Source organism: Pempheris klunzingeri, chromosome 13, assembly GCF_042242105.1.
Source record: "Pempheris klunzingeri isolate RE-2024b chromosome 13, fPemKlu1.hap1, whole genome shotgun sequence".
Classification (NCBI taxonomy): Eukaryota; Metazoa; Chordata; class Actinopteri; order Acropomatiformes; family Pempheridae; genus Pempheris; species Pempheris klunzingeri.
The window spans coordinates 14,406,091-14,432,806 of NC_092024.1; the positions used below are offsets into that span (position 1 = coordinate 14,406,091).

The 26,716-nt window shown below is 41.4% G+C and overlaps 2 protein-coding genes across 4 annotated transcripts in view; both read left to right on the top strand.

The window, feature by feature from the left end:
- Window positions 1-15,833, top strand: part of rps6ka1 (ribosomal protein S6 kinase a, polypeptide 1) — a 43,242-nt gene extending 27,409 nt beyond the window's left edge. The window contains exons 1-21 of one of the 3 annotated variants that reach the window (XM_070842260.1): window positions 1,916-2,433; window positions 4,275-4,391; window positions 4,514-4,595; window positions 5,598-5,678; window positions 5,830-5,909; window positions 6,032-6,138; window positions 6,939-6,976; window positions 7,568-7,710; window positions 7,853-7,923; window positions 8,052-8,140; window positions 8,277-8,341; window positions 8,991-9,093; window positions 9,301-9,431; window positions 9,935-10,060; window positions 10,318-10,407; window positions 12,052-12,210; window positions 12,396-12,557; window positions 12,676-12,752; window positions 12,844-12,961; window positions 13,071-13,208; window positions 13,943-15,833. In XM_070842260.1, the coding sequence (XP_070698361.1) occupies window positions 2,263-2,433; window positions 4,275-4,391; window positions 4,514-4,595; window positions 5,598-5,678; window positions 5,830-5,909; window positions 6,032-6,138; window positions 6,939-6,976; window positions 7,568-7,710; window positions 7,853-7,923; window positions 8,052-8,140; window positions 8,277-8,341; window positions 8,991-9,093; window positions 9,301-9,431; window positions 9,935-10,060; window positions 10,318-10,407; window positions 12,052-12,210; window positions 12,396-12,557; window positions 12,676-12,752; window positions 12,844-12,961; window positions 13,071-13,208; window positions 13,943-14,065 (2,271 nt within the window). In that variant the 5' untranslated portion in view covers window positions 1,916-2,262 and the 3' untranslated portion in view covers window positions 14,066-15,833. Of the gene's footprint in view, window positions 1-1,915; window positions 2,434-4,274; window positions 4,392-4,513; window positions 4,596-5,597; window positions 5,679-5,829; window positions 5,910-6,031; window positions 6,139-6,938; window positions 6,977-7,567; window positions 7,711-7,852; window positions 7,924-8,051; window positions 8,141-8,276; window positions 8,342-8,990; window positions 9,094-9,300; window positions 9,432-9,934; window positions 10,061-10,317; window positions 10,408-12,051; window positions 12,211-12,395; window positions 12,558-12,675; window positions 12,753-12,843; window positions 12,962-13,070; window positions 13,209-13,942 lie in introns of those variants that run through there. The other 2 variants (XM_070842261.1, XM_070842262.1) reach the window with 2 other exon arrangements.
- A 5,245-nt stretch (window positions 15,834-21,078) lies between these two features.
- Window positions 21,079-21,848, top strand: LOC139211762 (TMF-regulated nuclear protein 1-like). The gene has a single exon (XM_070842129.1). It carries the CDS (start codon window positions 21,216-21,218, stop codon window positions 21,846-21,848), a length of 633 nt encoding a protein of 210 aa, XP_070698230.1. The 5' UTR covers window positions 21,079-21,215.
- Window positions 21,849-26,716: the final 4,868 nt, after the last annotated feature.

Genomic DNA, 26,716 nt, shown 5'->3' on the forward strand with positions numbered 1-26,716 from the left:
GTGATTGTCATCGTCATTAGCCGCCAGTTGATGTGAAGTGAGTGTCTCTGAGTGTGGGTGGTACCGGGGTGATGAATGTGTTGGGGACAGAGGACCTCAGGCAGTTGTGTGTCTGTGTGTGTGTGTGTGGTATTTTGGGAAGGGGCTTCCTTTGTGTGGGTGGATGTGATGCAGAGCTGCCATCTTCCCAGCTGTAATGTGCGAGGAAATGCATGAGGATGTGTTTATCGTCCACTTCCTCAGACACTAAATCACACCGTGCTTTGCTGGTTTCAAATCCAAAATTCTGTCCTTTCAATCTACAAGAGCAATTGAGTTCCAAGGCAGGGCTAATCCAGGTGCACACTTAAAATGCCAGCATGATCCTGATCTACTTGCCTTGTGTTCAGCATATACATTGTTGAACTAAGTGGTCATAAAACTGGTCAGTCTTAAACAAGAAACTCATTTCAGTTTAAGAGGATCGAGAGACCATCTGATCAAGGCTCAAATGACACAGTTAAACTGTCAAATGAGTACGAGTGTCACTTAATTCTTTAGATTCTAGATATCGCAAGCACCTTCATGTGTAATCACTCGGATAAGCTTTGTGAAATTCAAACTTAATGCTGGGAAAAGGGGTTCCCTGCAGTTAAGATAAACGCGTTTAAATCATTAAGCAGGAAGGAAGTGAGCTCGATTCATGAAAAGAGGAACTGAGAGGTAGGAGGGAAGAGAGGTTTCCTGTCACTAGTTTGACAGCCATCACCATCTTGCCCTATTCTACCCCCGTCTGTGTGTGTGTGAGTGTATGAGTGTGTGTTAGTGGGTTGCACGTGCAAGGGTACTTGTGCATTAATATCTAGTACATTTAAATTTCTGTATAAGGGGAGGAAACCTTTGTATTGAAATTTACTAATGCAAGCCAAGTATGTTTTTTGTAACATATGTGTACTTCTCCATTCCAACACAACCACCCACGACCCCCCTCCCAGAATGAGTCTCATATCACCTGGATAGAGAAAGACTTTGCCAATATTAGAGCCCAGGTAAGCTCTCCCCACTTCTGCTTTACAGCTGCTTTATATCAGGCCACTGTGCAGCTCCACCTTTGCTAAAGCAAACACACTCAGGCTTACTGTTGCTTACAATAACATGTCTGTGTTTTATCCACTTCAGGCTAGCATACTTTTGCATTTTTGTTTCCCTGCACTCAAGAAATTGAACTCTAGAATCAAGCCCTTTCTTTCCGAGTATGGACTGCAATGCAGTGTAATCAGATGAAAAGTAGGTCTGCTGACAGCTTGATTACACTAGTGTTTGCTCAATAGAGAAGTTGACTCATGCGCTATATATGTGTGTGTAATGGCATATTTTCTCTTTGTTAAAGAGGTATTCACTATATGAAGTGAAATAAAGTGAGAGATGCGGGAAAGAAAAAGAGTGAGAGGGCAATTTAGGACCGCTGAGAGCTGTTTTAAGAGGCAGGATGAGCACGAATAGTCTATTATGAGACGGAAGAGCAGGACATGCCTGGCCACAGACGGGAAAATCTTCGTCATCTGCAGGCTGTGAGTTGTCTGAATCCTGTCTCCTTTGTTGACACTGAGAGGGGACACCTCAGCCTCTCAATGCCGACCTCCATCCTTCCTCCAGCATCTACTCTGTTGAATTGTGGTTAAAGGGAAATGTCATAGAGCTGGGTTTCAAACTATTTCAACTTCTTTCACTTTTTTGTATTGTTTTCATTTCAATCTTCCTTTCTTTCCCTCCCTCCTTCTATACTTCTCTCTTTCTGTCTCTCTCTCTCTCTTAGCCACAGATGTGTGTGTGTGTGTGTGGGTGGGCGGGCGTGCGTGTGACTTGTTGGGTGCAGGACTGTGAGAATAAGAGCAGGCTCTTCCTTCCTGCCTGCTTCGGTTCCAGTTGACTTCAGCTGCAGTCAGTCACTGAGGACACACAGGGCTAATCAGACAGAGAAACAGAGCGTGTGAGGACAGGAGGGATAATGGAAGACAAAATGAAGATGAAGAGTTGATGAAAATTGTAGCAGAGGGCCCCTGCGGAGAGAATAGAGAATAGAAAAAGGGCAGAGGCTGAGAGATTTTTCCATATTTACGTGCTGTCCACAGAAGGACTCCTGACATTAGTGTGCAAATGAGTCTAAAGTGTGCTCATGGTGAGATGAGGTGAGGTTTAAAATGGTTTACGTGAGGTAGCATCGTGTTTGCCTTGTTATGGACATGGGTAGGATGATGGAGCAGAAGTCTGAACAATGCTGAGATGGAGAAGGACAAGAGAAAGTTCAAGCTGAGCCGCTTGCTGACTCTCTACCTGCACAAAAAAAAGAGCAAAGCCTTGACGAGCGGCCCTGCTCACTGTAACAGCTGCAGATCAACAGCTGCAACAGGCAGCAGCACTGACACTTTACCTGCACCAAGGAACCACTGGACGGTAAAGTGACACCTCCTCATTTTGGGATATTGATGAATCTTGAGTAGTCACCAGAGAGCTGTTAGTGGGGCTGATGTTGTCATTAAGCGTTAGTCTTGTTTAAATGAACATGCAAAGTGCAAATGTGGCTCGGTGTTATTGGTGGTTGTTTAGAAACAAGGTGCAGCTGAACGTCTGCGTGTTCACCCAACTCTGGTTTCCTGTTGTCAAATAAAATCCCACACTGCTGTGGCCTGTGCTGTTGGCTGCTGACAGTGTGTTTTTGAAACTTAACATTTTCATTACTGATGAAATGGGTTTTTTCATGATTGATAGATAGATTATTTAGTTGAGGGCTGCAACTAATGCTTATTTTCAGTTTCTATTAATCTGTATTTTTTTCAGTGGATCAAACAATATTTTCAGAAAATTGCCCAACAGCTGCCCATCACAAGTTCCCAGAAACCAAACTGATGTTCACACATTGCTTATTTTGTCTAACTGCCAGTCCACAACAAAAAGATGTTCAATCAACAATCATGCACGAATAGAGAAAAACAGCAGAAAATGTTTGGTGTTTGCTTGTTAAATGACTGAATTTGTTAAATAATCAAATAATAAAACTATTATTGTTATATGTACTATGCTATAAATGAATGGAGTGATCCCTCAGCACTAATTTAATCCACCAAGTATCAAAACAGAAGAAAAATTAAAATTTAAAGGCCCAAAGTGATGCAGTTTAATTGCTTATTTAGTCTGAACAGGCAAATTGTCACATTTGAGAAGCTGGATTCAGCAAATATGTGGTATTTTAAGTAGATAAATGCTGTACACTACTAAAACCAAATTAGTCATCAGTTAATTCTTTTGATTAATTGACTAGTCAACTCAACTCTGTTTTTAATCATAATATTTTAAGGCACTGCTTTAATGTGTTTTATAAGCCGCCATTCCCAGTTGGACTGAGATTCAGATGTTTAGTCTATTATTAGTTGTGAATATGCTGTGTGTCGTATTTGGGGTCTGCAGAGGACAAATTCAAAGGGTAACACATTGGAACAGACAGAGTGTCCTACTTTCTTCTTCCAAATTTTTAAGTAGCTGTGAACCTCCTGGGCAGAAATGTTAAAAACCCACCAAGTGCACTGTTAAATTTAAAACACTCCCTCCAGGTAACCATAGCACTGTGCCTCATTGTCACCCTCAGGCGAAAAACTCATGGGATTACGAGTAGAGAAAAACGAAAAGGCAGTGTCTAGAAAGAGACTTGTTGTTGATGGTTGCCGGTGATGCTTTGATGCTTCTCTGTAGGGTGTTAGATGAGTTGTGGGTGAGGTTGACACCAGGTCAGCAGCAAGTCTTCATGAGGTGAAGTTGTCAGCAGTGCTTGGGCTCCACCCTGCAAAGAACCCGAGAAGTTGTATCTTAGTCCCTTGTTGCAAAATATAGACATGAAACACTGAAGGCATTTTATTTTGCAATGTTTAAATGTGCTCAAACAGTTTAGTGTCACTTGCTTGTTATGTTGCAGTCACCATCATTTCCCGAAACTACTTAAAACATACTTTGACAAGGTGCAATCAGTCATTGTTACACACACACACACACACACACACACACACACACACACACACACACACACACATACAGTACATCTAAATCTTTTACTGTGCTTCCTCTTTCTGAGGTGCTTTTATTTTGATATAGTGCTATTTACAGCAGGAGACACTCCCGCACAGCAAACAGTCTCTGACATTTTCTCTCCTTCAAACAGTTCTTGCAAGCATACACTATCCTCAATGTTTTAGCAATTTGTTCTGTGATTACTGACTGCTGTATTATCCTTTTCCCCTCTTCAGGAAGATGGAGAAATTAAGGAGATCAACATTACCCATGTGGTCAAGGAAGGCTCAGAGAAGGCCGATGCCTCTCAGTTTGAACTGCTCAAAGTTTTGGGACAGGGGTCTTTTGGCAAGGTAGCACACATACACTCACTACTGCTCTCTCTACTATCTGACGTTGTTCTCAGCATCCTTTGCGCTCTCAGACTTTAAGTATGTAAGAGGGTTTTGTGGTGTTTTTGTTGTGCTTGTTGCAGGTGTTCCTGGTTAGAAAGGTGACCCCTCCCGATGCCAACCAGCTGTATGCCATGAAGGTCCTCAAGAAGGCCACACTCAAAGGTACAATAAGCCGGGATGTGCTTGAATGGTGTCATTAAAGTGGGTAACTATAAAGGCTTTGTGGTCAGAGGGTGTAACCACAGCTGAAAAGGTTTGAATTTCCTGTACTGCTGTTGACTTTACATACGTGTCCTACAGCGCACCACCAGGTGCAGGAGAGGTGCTCTGCGGCCAATCTGACAAACCGTCTTGCTGAGTGGAGCAAATGTTTTCTCACCAACATATCAGACACTACAACCATTTCATGAATTACAGTGACTTGTCTGTGTTTGTAATGGTGCTGAAAATGAATCTGCCAGTTCCAGTTTCTTAAATATCAGGACTTTTCCTTAAGACTCTTTTCTCTGTTTTACAATTTGAAGAAGTTAACCCCAGAAAATTGTAATTAGCATTTTTGATTATTTCCTGGCTCTTTATTTGATTAATCACTTTAGAAATCTACAGTTTCATAGATAATAAATCTGTTTAATTGTCACAAATCCGTATTCATCATTTCTATAAAGCTGCACTTTTCTTAGCCCCAAGTTCACACATGATTATTTGTTGTTTTCAAGTGGCAGTGCCCTCAGTTTCATCTGAGAGAGGGTGTGTGCTCTTCCTGTAACTCATAGAAAAATACAAACAGCTGAACTTAGTTCGCGCAAATAAGACCACAACACTTGTGGTGTTTTTTGTTTTTTGTTTCTTTTTCACACAATCCCCCCAAGTGTTGTGGTTAGTTCTATGAGTGCACATGCACAGACTTTATTTTTGCATCTTTAAATTGTGATTTTTGTCAGCACGAATGTATTCCTATTTTACAGCATGTGTAGGAATATGCTACTAGATTCACCTTACTCACCATTCAGTCAGAGCAGAGTATACTCAACAAAATTATTTATTTACCCGCTGGGGAACAACAGAGACAACTTAACAACATGCTGCATGCACATCTGCTAATCACGAAAACTGAAAATGTGTTAAAGTTTTATATATACTCCTGAACTCTATTTCGTCCCTCAGTGAGAGACCGTGTGAGAACCAAGATGGAGAGGGACATCCTGGCAGATGTCAACCACCCATTTGTTGTCAAACTGCACTATGGTGAGTAGGCCTGGAGCTTTGCTTCACTTCCCAAATGTTGAAAAAAATGTATTTGCATCCACTGATTATTGCTTTAAATTCCAGAAACGTTCGTCACATTTCCTGATTTACCGTTAAATCAGATTTGATTGAAGCTTGTGTGTATTTATAGCATTCCAGACTGAAGGAAAACTGTACCTGATTCTTGACTTTCTCAGAGGAGGAGATCTCTTCACTAGACTCTCCAAAGAGGTGAGGTTGTGTCTTTACTTTTTTTTACTACTTTTACTACTTTTTTATTTTTTTTGCTGGCCTAGGGGCAGTCGTTTTCATTCTGTCTTTTTCCCCACTTCCTCTCTGTATGTGCCTCCCAGGTGATGTTCACAGAGGAGGATGTGAAGTTTTATCTAGCAGAGCTGGCATTAGGACTGGACCACCTCCATAGTCTGGGTATCATCTACAGGGACCTCAAGCCTGAAAAGTGAGAGCAAATTGACATTTGCATGCTGATAGAGACAGACATTTATATAAGAAAATGAATATTTGATTAGCTATGCTTCTTGGATCCAAAACCATCAAGATATGCCAGAGTCATGCACGTCGAACTTGGCACATTTTTACATTTGTAAAGCCAAATCTCAGTTCTGTTGAATTTATACTGAGACATATGCATGTCTTGTAGTCTCTATGAAAAAGCTCTTATCCTTGCTCTCCGAAGAGGCTTTTATTTGGAATAATCTAATAAATGCAATCGCCAAGAACCTGGATCAGCATTGATGGGTTTTTTAATTTAATGCTTGAAATTAAAACAAAACCTTTCTTTCATATGAGATAATATATTGCATTGCACAATAAAGGTGCTCAGTAGAATTTTCAATTTGCACTTTAAACATTTAGATTCATCTTTCCACAGCAAAATGCGTTGTGTCCATCCCTTAGGCTTAACAAACATTATCAGTGCAAACCTACTGCATTAAACATTAGCAAGGCCTTTTAAGTTTTGAACCCTGCATTGTTTACATCAGCTTGTGGTCTTTTTTCTTTCATTTTAATTGCTGCATAGCCACATTTTATGGTACATTACCGCCAGCAGTTGTTGATGTGCAGTTCCCCCATGCTTGCTAGGTGCATACACTAGTAAAACACAAGATACAAACCCACTAATCGAAACACTGCTTTACAGTACTGTTAGTAATCGAAAATCAATAGGTTGCCTTATTAAGGTGCAAAGACTATTTATTTAGTCATTATTCTAACATCTGGCAATGTTTTCTTTTTTAGCATTCTCCTGGATGAGGAGGGACATATCAAACTCACAGGTGTGTTTCCTGTTCCTTCCTTTGCACCCAGTCTCTCTGTCAGGCACACAAACACACACACACACACACACACTTTCCTCTCCTACCTTGTTGACCTTCATTACTCATAGTGAGGAAACGGCCTTATCTCGCCGACTCCAGATATCTGCATATGGGCCTGTACATGTTGAGCAAGTTAATTATTACACTTTATCTTCTCTATCCATGTTATCTTCTCTATCGTCATCCATAATCACCGCCAGTTGTTTACGCCCCGGGTCCTGCTAACATTGAATCAAAGGTGACCTTAAGAGATTATAGAGAGACAACATAAAAAGTCACACTGATGGAGCTTCAGAGGGGGAAAAATGCTGACACAGAATAAATGCTGTGAGCTGAAAGGTGGCCTTCATGTTCAAGACAGTTCTGCTGCTTTTACACTGTGATTCAAAACAGTGTTTATTGTATTGTTTTAATTTCAGTGCATTGAACATTTTGAAAGTACTGTAAAATAAGATGCGTATTAGACTGCAAATCATTCAGAATAATAGAATTAAGTAGCATTTTGCAGTAGGGAGCTGTGCTGACTGTCGCTTGTGGTTTGTTTCACAGATTTCGGCTTGTGTAAAGAAGCCATTGATCATGAGAAGAAAGCGTATTCCTTCTGTGGTACTGTTGAGTACATGGCACCAGAGGTTGTGAACAGGCAGGGACACACCCACAGTGCTGACTGGTGGTCATTTGGTGTATTAATGGTTAGTAGGAAATAACATTTTAGATTATTTTAAACGCTAACACATGGGTAAATGTATTTCACTTAACACAGAGCTTCTTTAACATAAATATTCTACTGCATTTATCTATGCACGTCCATAACAATTATGTTATGTCTCCCAGTTTGAGATGCTGACTGGAGCGCTGCCGTTTCAAGGGAAAGACCGCAAAGAAACTATGAACCTGATTCTGAAGTGAGTATATTTTGGGTGTAAAAACAACCCAATGCAAGCTGCTTGTCACGTACTGCTGCTGTTCAAAATGCTTCACTGGATATCTGGGGAAATGATTTAAGCTGTGCGCCGTCTGTCTCTCCCCGCAGGGCGCGTCTGGGAATGCCTCAGTTCCTGAGTGCAGAGGCCCAGTCTCTGCTCAGGGCTTTGTTCAAGAGGAACCCTGCCAACAGACTGGGTTAGTATCAGCTCATGAACAAGACGGTCACAAATGGCAACATATACACTTTTTCTTAAAGAACGGTAAAGCCTATGTCTCTGTTTATGTTTCTCATTTGTTAAGATTCCTGATTTTTTTTTTCTTCTTTTTACAGGATCTTGTGCTGATGGTGCAGAGGAGATCAAAAGACATGGCTTCTTCTCCACCATCGACTGGAATGTGAGTGTCTGAAGGACATTTTAATATATGATAGTATTATAGTAGTAGTATATACTCATAGACTGTGTAGAAGACGATGTAGTAGTAGAACTAGAAGTAGCCACTATGGCATTGGTTTGTGGACTGCCATTTTGAAGCCTTAAGTTTGGCTTTATGGCCGACGCCATCTTGGATGTGGAGCCAGAAGTGACGTTTGTTCGATGAAGATCACCCTTGATTGGTTAGCCACAAGGTAGCCCTGCCCTAAAGCATACCCTGCTTTATCCTGTCTATTTTACTCTAAATGGGATCATTTACTAAACCAACATTATGCTATATTGAGGGAGACTTTGAACTAGCAATTGAGACCATAAACTCATTAAGAAAGTGTTTACTGAGATAATAAATGAGAATAAAGGTTATTTTGTCATGGACTTTCATTTAGTCTGACTTCTTTTTGGAGCCAGTGAAGTCGTTCCTGCTGGCCTTTTTAAAAACAATGTAGCTCTTCTGCATTGGCTTCACTTTTCAGACCCAGAATCAATGTCCATTTCCTTTTTACAAGTATATTGTAAAAAATTTTCATTTTCATTTAGACCAACCATCAGTCACGGTCTCTGGAAATAAAAACTTCAACAATAATGGTGTGATACTTCTTTATTTCCCTCAGAAACTCTTCAGAAAAGAGGTAAAGCCTCCGTTCAAACCAGCGGTAGCGCGTCCAGATGACACCTTCTACTTTGACTCTGAGTTCACCTCCCGCACTCCTAAAGGTGAGAGATTAAAGCTGAATCTTCGCCTGGTGCCACTGTATTAGCTCCATTACTTGATGTCTGTTCCCATCTTTTTTTTCCCCAACACAGCCCCATTAAAATGCATTAACATTTTATTATAGCAGAGCTAATAAAGAAAATTACATAAGTATGGTTACTTCTAAGACATATTATCCCCTATTTAATTAGACTTTCCTTATCTCTCAGACTCCCCTGGCGTGCCCCCCAGTGCCGGAGCTCACCAGCTCTTCAGAGGCTTCAGCTTTATTGCATCAACTCTGTTGGATGAGGAAGGTTCAGTGGAGCCAGTCCAGCCCCCGCCGCACCCAGTGGTCCAGGTCAGACTAAGAAGTTTCTTAACTGTGACTAAGTATCAGGAGATCCATTTTTAAGTCTAAAAATCTATTTAGATTTCTTTACTGTTACTGTGTTGGATTCATCACTGAACAAAGTACAGCTATTTAAAGAAAATACCAATCTCTTAACACAGTTACAGCTTTTATTTATCTAAGGAGCACGGTAATGGTTCACAAAGGTCAAAGTTCAGTATGTTGCATTGCAGTTGTGGTGGTTGTAAAGAAAGGGAGACAGAATGTGCAAGGTGTATGTAAGGCTACTTGGCTTTTTGTAGATCCTGTTTCATGCCAGGCAGGAGAGGTAATTGACTGTGTGGTAGAATGAGAGAGGTAGTTTCACAATGACAGAGAAATGTTGCTTGAAATAGGTTCCGCTCCCTCCCGAAACAAACCCATAACATAACATCCCTCCTTCTCATCGGCTCTGCCAGTCCTCCACACCCTCACTCACCACCTCTCTTCAATCCTCAACTCCTTCTCTGTAGCAGTTACACGGGAAGAACCTGCTGTTCAGCGACGGCTACATATTGAAGGAAGACATCGGCATGGGGTCCTTCTCTGTTTGTAAACGATGTGTCCACAAAACTACCAACACAGAATACGCTGTCAAGGTATGAACACACACACACACACACACACGGCATACACTTTGTAGTATGAGCTCAGTAACATTCAACTCAATACAAACCACTTAAGCGCTGAAGGCAAGATGCCAAATTGTTTTAAGCAAACTTTATTTGTTAGTGAAGCTGACTGACTACTCCTTACTGATGTACTCTGAAATTCAGAGAACAAAGTAAAAAAAAAAAGAGAAAGAAGTAAAGTTAAAATATGAGCTTTCTGTCACTGTTGTTTTTGTGGTTGACAGATGATTGAAAAGACCAGTACAGACCCCTCTGAGGAGATTGAGATTCTACTTCGGTATGGCCAGCACCCCAACATCATAACCCTGAAGGATGTGAGTATAAAAACACATACAGTGGGGCAAAAAAGTATTTAGTCAGCCACCAATTGTGCAAGTTCTCCCACTTAAAAAGATGAGAGAGGCCTGTAATTTTCATCATAGGTATACCTCAACTATGAGAGACAAAATGAGAAAAAAAAATCCAGAAAATCACATTGTCTGATTTTTAAAGAATTTATTTGCAAATTATGGTGGAAAATAAGTATTTGGTCAATAACAAAAGTTCATCTCAATACTTTGTTATATACCCTTTGTTGGCAATGACAGAGGTCAAACGTTTTCTGTAAGTCTTCACAAGGTTTTCACACACTGTTGCTGGTATTTTGGCCCATTCCTCCATGCAGATCTCCTCTAGAGCAGTGATGTTTTGGGGCTGTCGCTGGGCAACATGGACTTTCAACTCCCTCCAAAGATTTTCTATGGGGTTGAGATCTGGAGACTGGCTAGGCCACTCCAGGACCTTGAAATGCTACTTACGAAGCCACTCCTTCGTTGCGCGGGCGGTGTGTTTGGGATCATTGTCATGCTGAAAGACCCAGCCACGTTTCATCTTCAATGCCCTTGCTGATGGAGGGAGGTTTTCCCTCAAAATCTCACGATACATGGCCCCATTCATTCTTTCCTTTACATGGATCAGTCGTCCTGGTCCCTTTGCAGAAAAACAACCCCAAAGCATGATGTTTCCACCCCCATGCTTCACAGTAGGTATGGTGTTCTTTGGATGCAACTCAGCATTCTTTCTCCTCCAAACACGACAAGTTGAGTTTTTACCAAAAAGTTCTATTTTGGTTTCATCTGACCATATGACATTCTCCCAATCCTCTTCTGGATCATCCAAATGCTCTCTAGCAAACTTCAGGCGGGCCTGGACATGTACTGGCTTAAGCAGGGGGACACGTCTGGCACTGCAGAATTTGAGTCCCTGGCGGCGTAGTGTGTTACTGATGGTAGCCTTTGTTACTTTGGTCCCAGCTCTCTGCAGGTCATTCACTAGGTCCCCCCGTGTGGCTCTGGGATTTTTGCACACCGTTCTTGTGATCATTTTGACCCCACGAGGTGAGATCTTGCGTGGAGCCCCAGATCGAGGGAGATTATCAGTGGTCTTGTATGTCTTCCATTTTCTAATAATTGCTCCCACAGTTGATTTCTTCACACCAAGCTGCTTACCTATTGCAGATTCAGTCTTCCCAGCCTGGTGCAGGTCTACAATTTTGTTTCTGGTGTCCTTTGACAGCTCTTTGGTCTTGGCCATAGTGGAGTTTGGAGTGTGACTGTTTGAGGTTGTGGACAGGTGTCTTTTATACTGATAACGAGTTCAAACAAGTGCCATTAATACAGGTAACGAGTGAAGGACAGAGGAGCCTCTTAAAGAAGAAGTTACAGGTCTGTGAGAGCCAGAAATCTTGCTTGTTTGTAGGTGACCAAATACTTATTTTACCGAGGAATTTACCAATTAATTCATTAAAAATCCTACAATGTGATTTCCTGGATTCTTTCCCCCCATTCTGTCTCTCATAGTTGAAGTGTACCTATGATGAAAATTGGGTGTTAAATGTACCAAATATGCCCAGATGGTGATATATGTGTGTGTGTGTGTGTGTGTGTGTGTGTGTGTGTGTGTGTGTGTTTTTCTGTCAGGTGTACGACAATAGTAAGCAGGTGTTCTTGGTGACAGAGCTGATGCGTGGAGGAGAGCTGCTGGATCGGATCCTCAAACAGAAATTCTTTTCAGAGAGAGAGGCCAGCGCTGTGCTTCACACCATCACGAAGACTGTAGAGTACCTGCACTCACAGGGGGTGAGGACAACAAGATACTAAAACACAGCACACAACCTTTTGGAGTCTTTACTCCTGTCTTTTTAGTGATCTTAGGCATGATTTGCATTGACTTTAAAGCTGGGGATTGATTAATTAGCTCTTCCAGTTACCTGCTGTTTTTATCACTCCAACTTTTACTACTCCCTTCTTCTGTCATCCTCCAGGTGGTTCACAGAGACCTGAAGCCCAGCAACATCCTCTATGTCGACGAGTCAGGGAATCCAGAGTCTATCAGGATCTGTGACTTTGGCTTCGCTAAGCAGTTGCGTGCCAACAACGGCCTGCTGATGACCCCATGCTACACTGCTAACTTTGTAGCCCCTGAGGTGAACAGAGTCACTTTCTTTTCAGACACTTACCTGCACAGATTGCCAGTAGCTGTGCAGAAACTGATTAAATTTCCTCAGACCTTGTCTTAAAATGTGTGTTTCCCTGAACTACTAGGTGCTGAAGCGTCAGGGCTATGATGAAGGATGTGACATTTGGAGTCTGGGAGTCTTGCTGTACACCATGCTGGCTGGGTGAATACCAACACTTAGACCTTTGTTCATGAGCAGATTTCTCACTGCCATTCATACTCACTCTGTTAACTGTCTCCTTTCCCTCTACTAGTTTTACTCCTTTTGCCAACGGTCCTGAGGACACCCCGAATGAGATCCTTAACAGAATAGGCAACGGTCACTTCAGTCTGACTGGAGGCAACTGGGACACTGTGTCTGATGCTGCCAAGGTAGTGCCTCACATCTGCCTGACAGCTCCTTTCCTGACTTTACTCAGGGAAAACTCCAGTCTTCCTCAGTCCCAACATCAGTTTCATATTCACTGTGTGCTTCTTCCAGAGCCTTGTGTCCAAGATGCTTCATGTGGACCCCCATCAGAGACTGACTGCTAAGCAGGTCCTCAAACATTCCTGGATTGTCCAGAGAGACAAACTACCCAACAGCCAGCTCCCACACCACGACCCCAAACTGGTCAAGGTAACAGATCTCAGTGTGTTCTCTCACAATAATCTTTATCACCAAATTCAGTATATTAAAGTAGGCATATCTGAGCCATTTAACATTCAATCCTGATCCCATATTATATTTTCCTTCATCATACAGTTAAAAAAAAGTGCCTGACTATTTTGGAATTAAAGATACCTTGTGGAGTTTCTGAACAGTAGTAGCTCAATGGAGCAATGCTTTTATAAGTGGCCCACATCGTGTTTGTATTGTGAATCCACACAGATGACAAACACTTAATTGGCAATGTTTTTCTGTGTTTTGATGAGAAATATGTAATGTAAAAATAACTTTTGTGTCCTTACAAGATAATCCTACAGGGCACTGTTGATTTAGATTGCAGGTTTTCATAGATAACAAATTATGTAAAAATAAAAATTGAAAATATATAACCTAAAAAGGTAAATGAAATTTAAAAAACTGATCAAAATGTTATAATACTCACAGAAAGTTTGACATACATTTTTATTCTAAAGCTGTTCCATAGCTACCATTGCTATGTTGCAAAACAGTCATTCTCCAATTTAATTCCACTTTGCATCACACCTTATGTTGCAAAGTGCAATTGGGTAATATAAAGGACTAGAATTTGATTGTGCTGTAAGAGCTATAATCTTCGTTTGTGATCATCATCTTGTCTTAGAATTACTGTAATTACTGCTGAACATTTTGGGTAGATGGTTATTTGGGCTGCTGTTTATGTACAGGGTGCGATGGCAGCTACCTACTCTGCTCTGAAGAACTCCCAACCAACTCCAGAGCTCAAGCCCATTGAGAGCTCCTTCCTAGCCCAGAGGCGTGTCAAGAAGCTTCCCTCCACCTCCCTGTAGAGACTCAAAACAACCAATCAGCTCACTGGAGACTGACCAAAACCGCACCTCCTGGCTCCAACCACCCAGTCAGCTTGCTCGGGGACGCAGTGTCCACTCGCCTCAACCAGCCAAGGAACACTGACTGTGGTCCTGCCCTCATCTTGTGACATCAGTTGTCCTGGTCTTGCTATCATCCTCCATTGTTTGGGCTTGTCAGCTGCTGGAGTAGCAAAGGGTCATGAAGATGGATGGGGGCGATGAGGGCAAAAAAAAAAAAAAAAAGGGTGCAGGTTTTTGGCAGATGTATTAGTGCTGTGTGGGTGTGTGCTTGTGTGTGAGTGTGTGTGTGTGTGTGAGCGTGTTTGTGCATGACCTGCCACGGAGTCGATGCAGCCATGTTTTTCGATGTGACAATGACAGTTTTCTCTCCTCATCTTTGCTGTAATCGGTTGTCATTTAGCTTGCTGCACGCCTGTCTGTCTGCCTGTTTTGTTGTTCGTCCTCCTGTTCTTTTTGTAAAGTTGAGCTTATATTACCGGGTGTGCTGCCAAATCAGAGTACTGTCCAACTGCTGTTAAATGTTTTTCAAAGAGCATTGTTAATATGAATATGAAACATTTCTGCCATAAATGCCTCTTTGGCTTTGGTACAGCCAGAAAACATGGATTCTGGGAAATGTCAAATGCTGATGTTTTGGTTAATGTCAATCTATTCTTGTATTTTGTTTTACAGAGAGAGTGTGTGTGTGTGTGTGTGTGTGTGTGCGTGTGCGTGCGCGTGTGTGCGTGTGTGTGTCACTTGCATGACTTGCAGTGTGTGTGTACTGTCTTGCGGGATGCTGCAGGGTCATGTGCATGGTCCGGTGATGTGATGATGTCATGTGGCTTCCTCGTTTCTCCTCTCCTCTTTTCTCTGCTTGGTTAACCTGCTGGCATTTGAGATGTCTATTATTTTTATTACTACAAAAACTAGTAAAATAGGTGGCTTTCTGTGAAAGAAAACTTGCCCAAGGAACAATGTGGCATGTTAAAATTCTATATTTGCTTTGTTTTCTTGTTTTTTCAGTTTTTTTCCACTGTGTTTCTTGAATAATGCATATTGAATGCTGTTTCTTGTGTAGGCTGCTTTTGTTGTTGATCGTTTTGTTTCTTTTCTTTTTGTCCAAAGAAATTGGTGATTAAAAATAGTGAAAGATAAGCTGAGCACATCACAGTCTGTGAACCTTATGCCATACAGGTCTCTCCTCCTGTTTTGAAATGTAAAAGGGAGGAAAAAGCTGACTGTCTTTATTTGAGCACTCCAGCACAGCCTCCCTCCCCCTTTAAAATTCACAGGTTGTTGGTAACACACAGACCTGCAGTCAGCATGGGGGTTCTTCAGCAGTCTTGTGTTCAACTGAATTTTGCATTGATTCTAATACTTATATCACTTGTATTCATTTTATTGACATCCAACTTGAGACATCCTGAAGAAGAGTAAATGTGTCTGAATTGTAAGTAGCCTCATGGGGTAGGTCCTGCTTTCAGCTTGGTGCCTAGGCCTACAGATGAGGCCGAATGTCTTACATGGATAACGCATGATAACAAACCAAACGTGTGGAAGGGAAGACCTGTGTGGCTGAATAATCAATGAACCAGCTGTCTTACCTCAAAAGGGATCAAAGTTATATTATAATTCTTGTTTGGTGGCAAAACTCCTTCCTTTGACTGAATTTATGGTAAGATGTTATTGTATGATAAAGATGAAGATTTTTATATCTTACAAATATTAAAAATTCAGTTGCTATGACAAACTGTGTCTTGTTCTGTTTTAAGGGCACTCCAGTGCCCACTGGTATTACACTTAAGTAAAGATTGTTTTTTTTGTAGTGAACCCTTGGATAGCAGGCCTACTATTCTAAAATTAGAAGTGGCACTAAAATCCAATATAATATTTAACGCTTGATAATTGATCAACATTACTGATCAATTACATTCATTCAGTCATGGTGGGTCACAGACTTGGATAGAATCAGCAGTTTCTCACAGTGGGTTACACAGAGTTTAATGTCAGGAACAGGAGAGCACTGTCGTTAGATCTGTACTTGGTATCTGCAGATACTCTAAACTGAGGCAGCAAAACTGGTATCAGGAGAGATAAAGTTGGATCAGTGCATCCCTGTCACAGTCTGTTCCAGTTTATCTGACCCTCAGCTCCTGCTTCTAGTGGGCACACAGCTTGGTGTGTTTCCACGGATGGTCACTGGAGGGAGATAAAGGGCAAGCTCGGTTTTCTGTAAAAGCAAAATGAATCCTGGTGTACCAAGTTAAATGCTTGTCTGTCAAAACACGCGTTCTCTCGTTTAATTAAACCAGTGTGTCATTACCTGCTGATTCAAGGTACATATTTAATCTTGAACTCTTTCCGTGATTGGCAATGGAGACAGAAATATCTACATCTAAATAGCTTTCTGCATTTTCTTCTTCTCTGCCAGCGCCTCTCCATCTGTCTCCTCTTGCCTGTAGCATTGTAACTGTCATCATACTCCTCCCCCTCTTCCTCCTCCTCCCTCCATCATGCAAACACTAAAACTATGTGAGCCATTACTGCAAACTCTGCTTTACAGTATCAACTTGTAGTATCACCTGCCTCTGTACGCACAGCAGCACTCGCTTACATAATAGTCACATAGTACCTGCCGCTCCTGCTTTGGAGCTGCTGGTTCCTCTCACTGGGCTACATTCTCCTGACACAGTTCATGTTGGAAAGATTGTACACAATCATGCCTGTGAGAACTGCAGTCTTAAATCATTTATACACTGACGCACATTCATACACTGATATATTCACACTGGGCTCTGCCCTTTGTGCTCTGGCGTCACAGTACCAGTAAGTCACACTGCAATGAATGACTTCCTGCTCTTTCACAAAGACAAATGCAATAAGCACGAACTAGCTCAGCCTGCAGGAGCAGAATGATATTGATTACAGAGCAGCAGAAAACCAGCATCATCACCATCATCTGTCTCCTGTGTCGGAAAAGAGGAGAGTGGTGCAGTTTTAACCGGGGCCCGTCTCCTCAATTTACTGCAGCTGCCAGCTGAAGCAGCTCTGCTCAAATGGAAGCTGAATTTTCTCTGGTTTTTGTGAGAGTGGGAGTGTGCATGGGTGTATGTGAGAGTGAGTGTAGGTCCCCATCTGATCTGAGAAGTAAAATGGATATCATTGTCCAGGGGTGAACATTCTCATGGAGGTTCCTCTTTATTTAACGAGGTCTTTTTGTTTGTGTTTTATTTTTCTCTAACTGATGTGAGTCATAGTTGTGATGTGCTGCTCATAATTTCCCCTGTGGTTCTGTTAAATTGCATATGCAAGCACAAAAACCTAGGAGTGACATTCAGTCTCACTCTCTCTACAGCATGTCTCCAAGGACAATAGACAATCTTATGCTAACTATAATTCATTGTATCCCTGCACACATACACAGACACAATGCTAGCTTTTCTACATACAGCACACGCTGCACAATTCATACAAGGTGGAATTTATGCTTGTATACCCATCATCCAGTTACCAGAAGCATGTGATGGATGACACGGTACATGCAATGTATATGATAATAGCTGCACCGACATTGAAGGTTATCCAACATTGATCAAAAGCACTGCATATAGTCCTAAAGGTGGCAAAAATTGCTGAACAAAAAATGTCTAAACAAAAAGAATAAAAAAAACAAAAAACAAATAGCTTAGTACATTTAATAGTCTTCAATAAACCTATTTCTCATATATACTCACATGCAAAAAATTCTATTTTCTCCATAACATGTCCTATTGATCATGTTACTTTCACAATAATAACTAATGGATAATAACTAGTGGACTAATGCCTACAACTCTACAATTATTTTCTATGTTTTTGCCCACTTGGTCCAAACTAATTGTGAACACAACATTGATGTATCATCACTTTGTATCATTATTTGTTATGGCTAACTTGATCATGAATACTTGCTAATTTACACATCCAGCACATTGGGAACAGCATCATCATTCTTTTGGATACATTGACGTTTTTTTCGCTCACGTTTTCACTTAATGTATGATATATAAGAAATCCAGCAAATCCATCATTCCAGTTTTTTGTTAGCACAGTCTGACGAGCTGCAGCTGTCTCCCTAACCTCACCTCTGCAGGTCAGACATTATTCATTGAACTCAAGCCTGATGATGTAATCTAATCAGTATAACTCCTGCCAAGGAACAACCCTGCTATCATGCACTCCTGTAGATACACGCACCATACAACTCATGATGATAACAACAAACTTGTTAAAGGAAACTCAAAATACTCAATCATGGTAATTTGAACCCAAAGCAGAATGGACATGGCGAAGGCACACAGATGCTCTCACTCCTCCACGTGCACACACACCAGCATACACACAGCACAGATTAAAGTAATCTGGAACAGAGGCTGGGGAATGAGAGATTGAGAGCAGGCTTTCATCACGATTTTGGCTATAAAGAGAAAGGAGAGAGACGTAGATGGAAATGGATGGTGGGATAAAGGATGATGAGTTAAAGATAATTGTATTTTGGAAGGATTAGGCATTTAAATTAATTCTGCATACTAAATGAGTTAACATAGAGCAGCTTGTCTTATATGAGTGGGTGTCTACTGTGAGCCTGCAAATGCATACAAATGTGTCTGAGTGCATGTGTCTGACTTTGTCAAAACAGTTTTTCACTTAAGCATCCCTGTATTTGTGAGGTGGCCAAGTCTTGCTGCTCGAGATGTTAGCCAATGATGATGGCAATCTTTGCGTGTAGTGTTGTAGGCACTATTTGGGATTAGTTTAGAGAGAGTGGTTTTTAACTGTGAGATGTTGCACAACCACGAGAATCTTCCAGAAATGGGCATCACGTAAAAAAAAAAAAAAATACTCCACTGAGGCATCTTGTCTTGATCCCTAAAATCTTGCTCAAGCAGTCATGCTTATATTGCACAACTGTATAAATCTATAAGTAAACCACATAAGGCTGCACAGTGTCACTTGTTGTCACACTTGTTAAACTTTCGGTGGATTTTCTAAACATATAAATGTGATATTAATCATATCACAGCTTTTCAAGTACATAGTTATACAATAAAATGTATCCATGAATGTTTCGTGTAGAACTGTGTAAATTTAACTTTATCAGCATTCTGTATTTTTATTCACCTTTGTATTGTAGCTTTGTCTACTAAACTTTATGTTGCTCCTCAGCAGCACATTAATCTTGCATTCTTTAAATCATTCTGATGCTTTTGGAAAGGTCCGTCTTTTTCTCTGGCTTTTCGAACAGCTGGATAAAGACCTGAAGAGCATTTTTGGGTTTTCTTGTCATGTATTCCATCAATAGGCACATAAAGTTCAACCTCCTCTGCCTTTCTCGCTCTCCTCTCTAGAGATCAGTACATCAGTAAAGCTAAAAGCAGGGGAAGTACAGTCAGCACTCCTGCTAATGCAATGCCAATCCTGAGATAAAAGCAAAGAGCTAAGTGAACGCTCAAATATGCAAGCACACTGACACTAACACACATGCACACACACCTCTGACCTGCTGAAAGCTTCATTGTTTGGAATCACTCTAGTCGACGGCAGTTATTTAAAACATCACTTCTTAGTGCTCCAAATGCACCTCTGTCAGCCTAGTCAGTTGTGTGTTTTAGCGCCTGTGTGTGTGTGTGTGTGGTGTATTGTAGTGAAATGATCCTGAACCTTTTTTCATCATCATTTGATATTATAGTATCACTTCTGCAATGCTGCCACAGAACCAGTCAATATCTGTCTAGACAGAGAGGGTAAACTTAGCTGTTAATGGAGTGGATATCATAGAGAGCAGAGGAAAAAGAGAGGTTTTATATCACACCCATTTAACTACTTACAATCATCATCAGTCAAGTCAAGTAGAAACTGGTCATTACTGCTGCGACAGTTCTGATTTGAAACATGAACTCAGGTTTCAGGTTTTCATGTTGCAGCATTGCCATAACAAAGTGATTTAAGGCAGGTAGACCTGTTCACCTTCAGTAGGCTCCAGAACTGGTAACAGATTCACTTTCAAGGTATTTAGATTCAGGATTATCCACGTCATGTCAGCTTTAATTCGGGTTAAATGCTCTGTAACATTTGACTCACGAGATCACACTCTGTGAGTGTAACCACTGCCGTTTCAGTTCGCCCTTTGTTTTTCTGTTTTTGTGAATTTGCTGAAAATAACAGTTTCTTAGCAACAGTGAGCCTTCATTCCTTGCCATTTTAGTACTATCTAAAATATGTACATACATGTCAAGAGTAATACAGTTTTCTTTAATGACTAGAGAAATTCTAAATGCATGCTTGTGTGCCCTGCTGTTTATTCATATGTTTTTGGACATGTATGCAATAACGTTACTCATAGATAGAAGATATAGTTTGCAGGAAGGATGTGAGCTGTCAAATAGGTCAAAGGAGGGAGGGAACGTGGGAGAGAGTAAGTACCTGGAAATGGTGATAGTTCTGAACAGCAAGGTAATAAAGGGGATAGAGAAACTGGAGCATCACCCCTCCCATCCTGGTTCTGCCATCTGATGTCGAGACGGTGTTGCTAGGGGCAACCATCCGAGCAAGAGAAAGGGAGAAACAGGGAAATTAAGAGACCATCTGGTAAGAGAAATGGCAGCAGAGAGGCTGAGAGACTATGGAGTGAGCCAAACAGCAACAGCAAAGAGGAGCGAGAGACCTGATACTTCTGCATCTCTTGCCTCACTCTGCTTTGCTTGAGTGAGCAGGGCTGATTGAGGCAGAGCTCCAGATGACGACGACAATGCAAAACAGTCGAGCAGGGGCACGACAGCCTGCCAGCATCAGCAGCAAAGAGGCAGGCTGCCCAATCATCAGCTGACATGCTCATGAGTTCAGCAGCCAATGAGCTGCCAGAAGGCTCCTCCCAAGCACAACCACTCAGATGCAGAGACGGCACTAGCCTGGCTCAGATCTCTTATTAATGAATGGAGCAGCTCCCGAGCTGGATCACCGCACATCTCTACGCGCTCTGCTCGGCAGCTTTCTGCTCTGACACAGGAAGACCAGGGGAAAAAAAATCAAAAATCAACACTGACAGCAAGGACAGAAGCAGCAGTTCAGGAAGAGTTGAACAGTGGTAATGAAGGGACGACAAAGAAACACAGACACCCACGACGAGGATACAACCGAGGACATGGCAGCAGCTATTAAAAACAAGGATCCACATCCTGATCTCCTCCCACCAGATTCACCTTCTCCATCACCATCCTCTCCCACTCTTCCTCCATTAGCCATGCCACCTTCTACATCTGCCTCTGCTCTCCTGGCACTGGCCTCTCCAGCCACCAGGCGCTCTATTTCCATGGGAGACTTCCGGAGGGTGACAGGGGCTCTGCTAACTGGTTCTGAACCCCCGTCCACCTCTGCCACAGCCCCCTCCTCCAAGTTGGTCACCCCGAGCTCCAGCATGGAGTTTGAGGCAGCACGACGTCGCCTCCTGGAGGTGGAGGAGCGCCAACGTGTCATCAGAGAGATGGAGCGACGGCTGGAGGAGCTCAGGGAGGTGTTTGTGCGCTCGGAGCAGGAGGTTGTGGTTCACGGGGAGCTGGTGTCACGGATATCTGGAGCAGCCCAGCAGGGGGAGCTGTATGTGGCAGAGAACAGCCAACGGCTGAAGAAAGGCCTCAGGTTCAAGAAACATCGACCCACCATTGTCTTCGCCTCCATGCTTGGACTCCGCACATGCCTCCCATGGCCTGTGAAACTCAAATAGGACATTAGAGGCTTGCATTTCCTCCATCGCTTTCGAAATGTTCTTTATGTAAAGGGGAGGACAGACTTCCATTCTTTAGCTATTGCTCATTGACACGGCTGCTCTCCAATTTCCACCTTTCTGCTCTTGTATCCTGAGGCTGGTCCTCCAGGTCTTCAGAGTGCCTAATAATCACAAATGCTAGTAAGGAGCTTCCTGTTCAGTGCATTTCTGAGGAAATTTCTCTGGCTAGCAAACCAATCAGGCCAGTACCGGTGCAATGTGTATAGAATGTCATTATGCGCTCATTGTCTTCAAAGATACTTTGTTGTTTGCAGTTTGGTGTGGTGTTGGACTTGCATAGGAGAGATTGTTTATTGATAGAGAATCCATGGTGCATGGATGAGTCATTATTCAGGTGATGTGGGAGGAGAGGTTCAGAATGGTCTGTCTGGTAATTACAGCTTTTCTGTGCGTTAACTTATGCAGCAACGAATGAAAAGCCAATAAGGATTGTGTAACATATAACCTTGTCAGAGGAGGAAAAGGAGGAGGGGTGGTAGGAGGAAAATGAAAAGAAACAAAGACAAAAGAAAGCAGAGAACAATCCTCCTATCTGACATGTTACGAGAGACGTGAAGGGCAGTGAATGAGAGTCAGAAGCAAAGCTATGATACAGGTTGCAGCACTGTTATATAAAACCAAGGACGCAGTAAAGAGGCAGGAAATGGAATAGAGTCTGGAAAAGAGAAGATGCACAAACTGTGGAATTTAGATAGCTGAGACATATATAGAAAACGTGCCTTGGCTTCTCTGTAAACACTTGTCCAGCACCACAACCTCTGTTTTTGGCAGCATAAACAGGAAAAAGCAGGAAAGGAGTTCACGCTGGGACGATTCCACCTGTGGCCTCTTTTTATCCAGTCACCTAGCAACCACTCATCTGTCTCTCCCTAAATCTGCTTCTACAAACCTACAGAATGTATCCAACAGAACACTGTAACTACAACAACACTGGACAGCTAAAGAGTGTCCTGAAGGATTTAGGAATTAATATTTCTGCTGCATTTATTTAGAATAAATTAGTGCTGGCTGTATAGTCTAAAATAGTATTGGTACAAGCTGTTGTTGAACCTGGTCACTTATCTAATGATTAGGGGTTGCACTTAAGTTAAGCCATGCATGCATTAACAAGGAAAGCTAAGGTAGGCCATCAGTGTTTGCTGATTGTGTCTTGGTACTGTATGTGACAATGGCAAGCAATTTAGAGCCCTTAGGAGTATCATAATCAGCTTTTCGTGTTCATTCAGGGTTTTCATGTCAAAGCTACAACTGTTTGTTTCTTTGGTTCATTTGACAGATCAATTAGCAGTTATGTTGCGATCCTTCACATGCACATGTAGTATCTTTGCCCCATATGCGGTGAATGACCTGATTTCTACATATAGACCACACTCATTTTTTGGCCTAATTCTCCTCTTCCTTCCTCCCATTTCTCTTTTCTTTGGATTAGCAATGACTGAGTATCTCTTGTATTAATCTATTCCACCAATCCCTTGCTTCAGTTGTGTGTGTGTGTGTGTGCATAGAAAGCACAGCCCAATTCACCATGGATATCTATTTTTGGCATTCGAAGGTTACGGCAGAGAGGCAGGCATTCAATCTCAGCGCAGCATCCGTTGGAAAAAGGATGTATAGAGATGTGAGTGCATGTTAGCATCTATCTAAATGTGCTGAAAGAATGAGAAGGGATTTCTGCATCCCCGATGGTGCTTTGTTTGCTCTCCTGTCATAAATCACCTCAACAAAGAACAAAGCAAGGCCGTTTTCAAGAGACGCATATGGTCTCACTGTATGATTGCTTATGTTTCCATAAAGTCATCAAGCGCACTCAGATATTCCAATATTAATTGTTCCCTTGGTGCAAAGGTACGCATGACTGGGACAGGTTACTGCATCATTTAAGATGCATTAGAAATGTATCCCTGTCAGTTCAAGGGTGGCAGGAAAAGGCACAGATGTTTTGCTCCAAGACCAGACTGCCTATAACAGGAATCCTGCAGGCCAAGTGAGAAAAAAAAACATGGTGCGTGTGAAATTAGATGTAGAAGATTAAGCGCACGAGTTGAATAATGTAGGATGATGCAAATCAACTAGAGTGATGACAGATTAGCTTTGGTTATTTCCTAATTTTGACCATAAGGGCTTAAATGATCAGTTTGTCTAAGTTTAATGGGAACACAGTTAAAAGGGGCACTGCACCGATTTTACAGTTTTCTTGTCGTGAACATCTGAAAAAAAAATCTAATGAAGGTGTACTGTAGTATTGTGGGAAATGTAGGATCTAGCATTTTCTGGAGCTTGACCCAGACAGAGGCTAAAAGTCAGGTTACTTGCTGCTTCGATTTTGACCAATTCTTTTCTTTTTCTGTCTCTTATCATTGAATGTCTCTATATAAGCATTCCACAAGGCTACGGGAGGTACTGCTTGTCATCTCTCTGCACATCTATACCAAACAATATTCAGCTACGCCAGCTGCTAGCAGAATGCTTGTGCAGAACAAAAGGGTCTAATAGGCCTTAAACATGTATTTATGGTCCTATGTATATAGCTAGAGTTATAACTGAATATACAGCTGGCCTATATATTGCTTTTCATATGCCTTATGCAGAGTGTGTGCATTGGCAGTGATAATAATGTCGGTGATAACACTAATAATGAAGGTGATGGTAAACAGGCAAACTCATGACCATCTTAGACCTCATCCAGAAACATTATTGTCTGGGCAGAAGAAAAAAAAAAAAAACAACTCATGCACTGTTGTGGGACTGCACCTTTTGTGTTTTTCTATGAATGAAAATTACTACATTTCCCAAAGATCTCTGGGCCCACTTGCAGAATGAATGTAATGTTAACTGTACTGAAATGTTTCTTTCCCTCAACACTGAATAGAGAGTATAACCCCATCTATTTTGCTTGAACCTGTGATTGGCAAAAAAAACAAAAAAACATTTGTGTTAATTTTCAGGAATTACATTTAAAGTCACAGGATTTTTGATACAAGACATTTTAACAAAAACAAATACATTTTTGGAGAACTAAAAACCTCGACTAACGACAGATACAGCTCTCACAGCCCTTTACTGACAAGCACAGGTCCAAAAACACTTTTCTGATGTATGTTTATCCTTTGAATGTTTTGATATTTTGTGTCCGTTTATGTGATGTGGGGTATGGTATGTATTTATGTTCTGGTGGAATAAGCACAAAATGTTTTGTTTTCCTTAAATCAGGTGTTAATTATCTTTATTCACAGTATGATGGTATCTTTGTTGACTGAAAACTGTATATTCTACTTTAGTATGAATGTTAAATCAATTTCCATTACTTGGAAAATGTTCTGTGCTTAACAGTAACAGCCGGTTTGGAGTCAATTTGCTTTCAGTTCCAAATGTTGAATGTTAAATTTGCATAAATACAGAGCTTTAATTCCAGTACTTTCTGACAGATTTATGGTTATGAGACCCTGTTCACAGGGGAGAAAATCCACCAAATTTGATTGAAAACCAGCTGGATTGAAAGTTCGTTGTCGCCAAACCATTCTGATGTACTAGCACTGCTTCTGAAAAGGCTTTTGCTTTCTGCTACACAGTGAAAGAATGAATGTTCTGCTATGTTTAATGCTTAAATTTGCTACCACTTATTTCATTTTCTTGACACTGTCATTTACTTGAGCACAGAGCAAAATGTACAAGACTAGTACTTATTAAAAGATAGATTTTAAGCTTAATCAGGTTTTGTAAAATAGGTTGAATTATTAGAATAAATTGATTAAATGACTAAAATGTTGTTGGGATTTCTTTTTTTTAATCATATCTTAGACTGGAGAGAAGATACTAAACTAAAAGCTAAGCTAAAATGTCTTTGGGATTCTGCTGGAACTCTATATGAAGTGTTTCGGGTGGGTTCTTTAAATATTACATCATTTACAGTTGCATGAGAGGTCTGGAAGGTAAATGGGGTCACCTTGCATCAGCACACAGCAGTGTAGTGCCAGATCAGCAGAAAACTGATCTTTGACGTAACAAGATGCTGCAGGCCAGGACGAAAGAAACGTGTGAAAAAGCTACATCAGGGTCATGGTTACATACAGTCATACAATGTCATTCAGCCCATCCATCAGAGCTTCGTCTCAGGCGATTATTTAGTTAAATGGAGGTTAGATAATCCCGTATTCAGATGGAAAGGGCAGAATTACTGAAAATTAATCCCACCCAAGTGCTCATTATTGCCAGACAGGCTTTGTGAAGTTACATTAAGCTGATGTTTTTGCTGTTGCTCACTTCATGAAAGGTATTATCCATGTAGATGGCTTTTAGTCAGGCGGATCTGATCATCTAGAGCATTAGAAAGTTAGAACATCCTCTGTCATACTTTACTTTCAGAGATTACAGACCCTGATGCACATGAACTTAGCATACTTGCATAAAAAATGTTAATGATGGATCTAAGCCACACTTCTTCTCTTCCACCATAGGAAGGAACCCTATAAAAGAAGAGATTAGTGCAGGCTTTACTCTGCATTTCATGGATTACTATTATATTCCACGGCATGTACATTACATTAAATTATATGTGTTTATATAAACATAAAATTGACAAGAGGATTAGTGAATTAATACATTTACTAAACAGTAAACAATGTTTTAGAAGTAGCATTTAACTAAGAGTGCTTCTTCACACAAATGGTTGTGTGTGCATGGGCTACTCAGCCAGCAGAGCAGAATAGGCCGTGGCATTATTATCCTGGCTGTTAGCGAGGTGGGTGGTTATGTAAGTGACAGGTTGGAATTTCATCATCCTGGCTCTGGGACGGAGGATCAGGGCT

Bases quoted from the DNA above. Each gene is read 5' to 3' on its own strand.
- LOC139211762 (XM_070842129.1), top strand. From the start codon at position 21,216: ATGAAGGGACGACAAAGAAACACAGACACCCACGACGAGGATACAACC.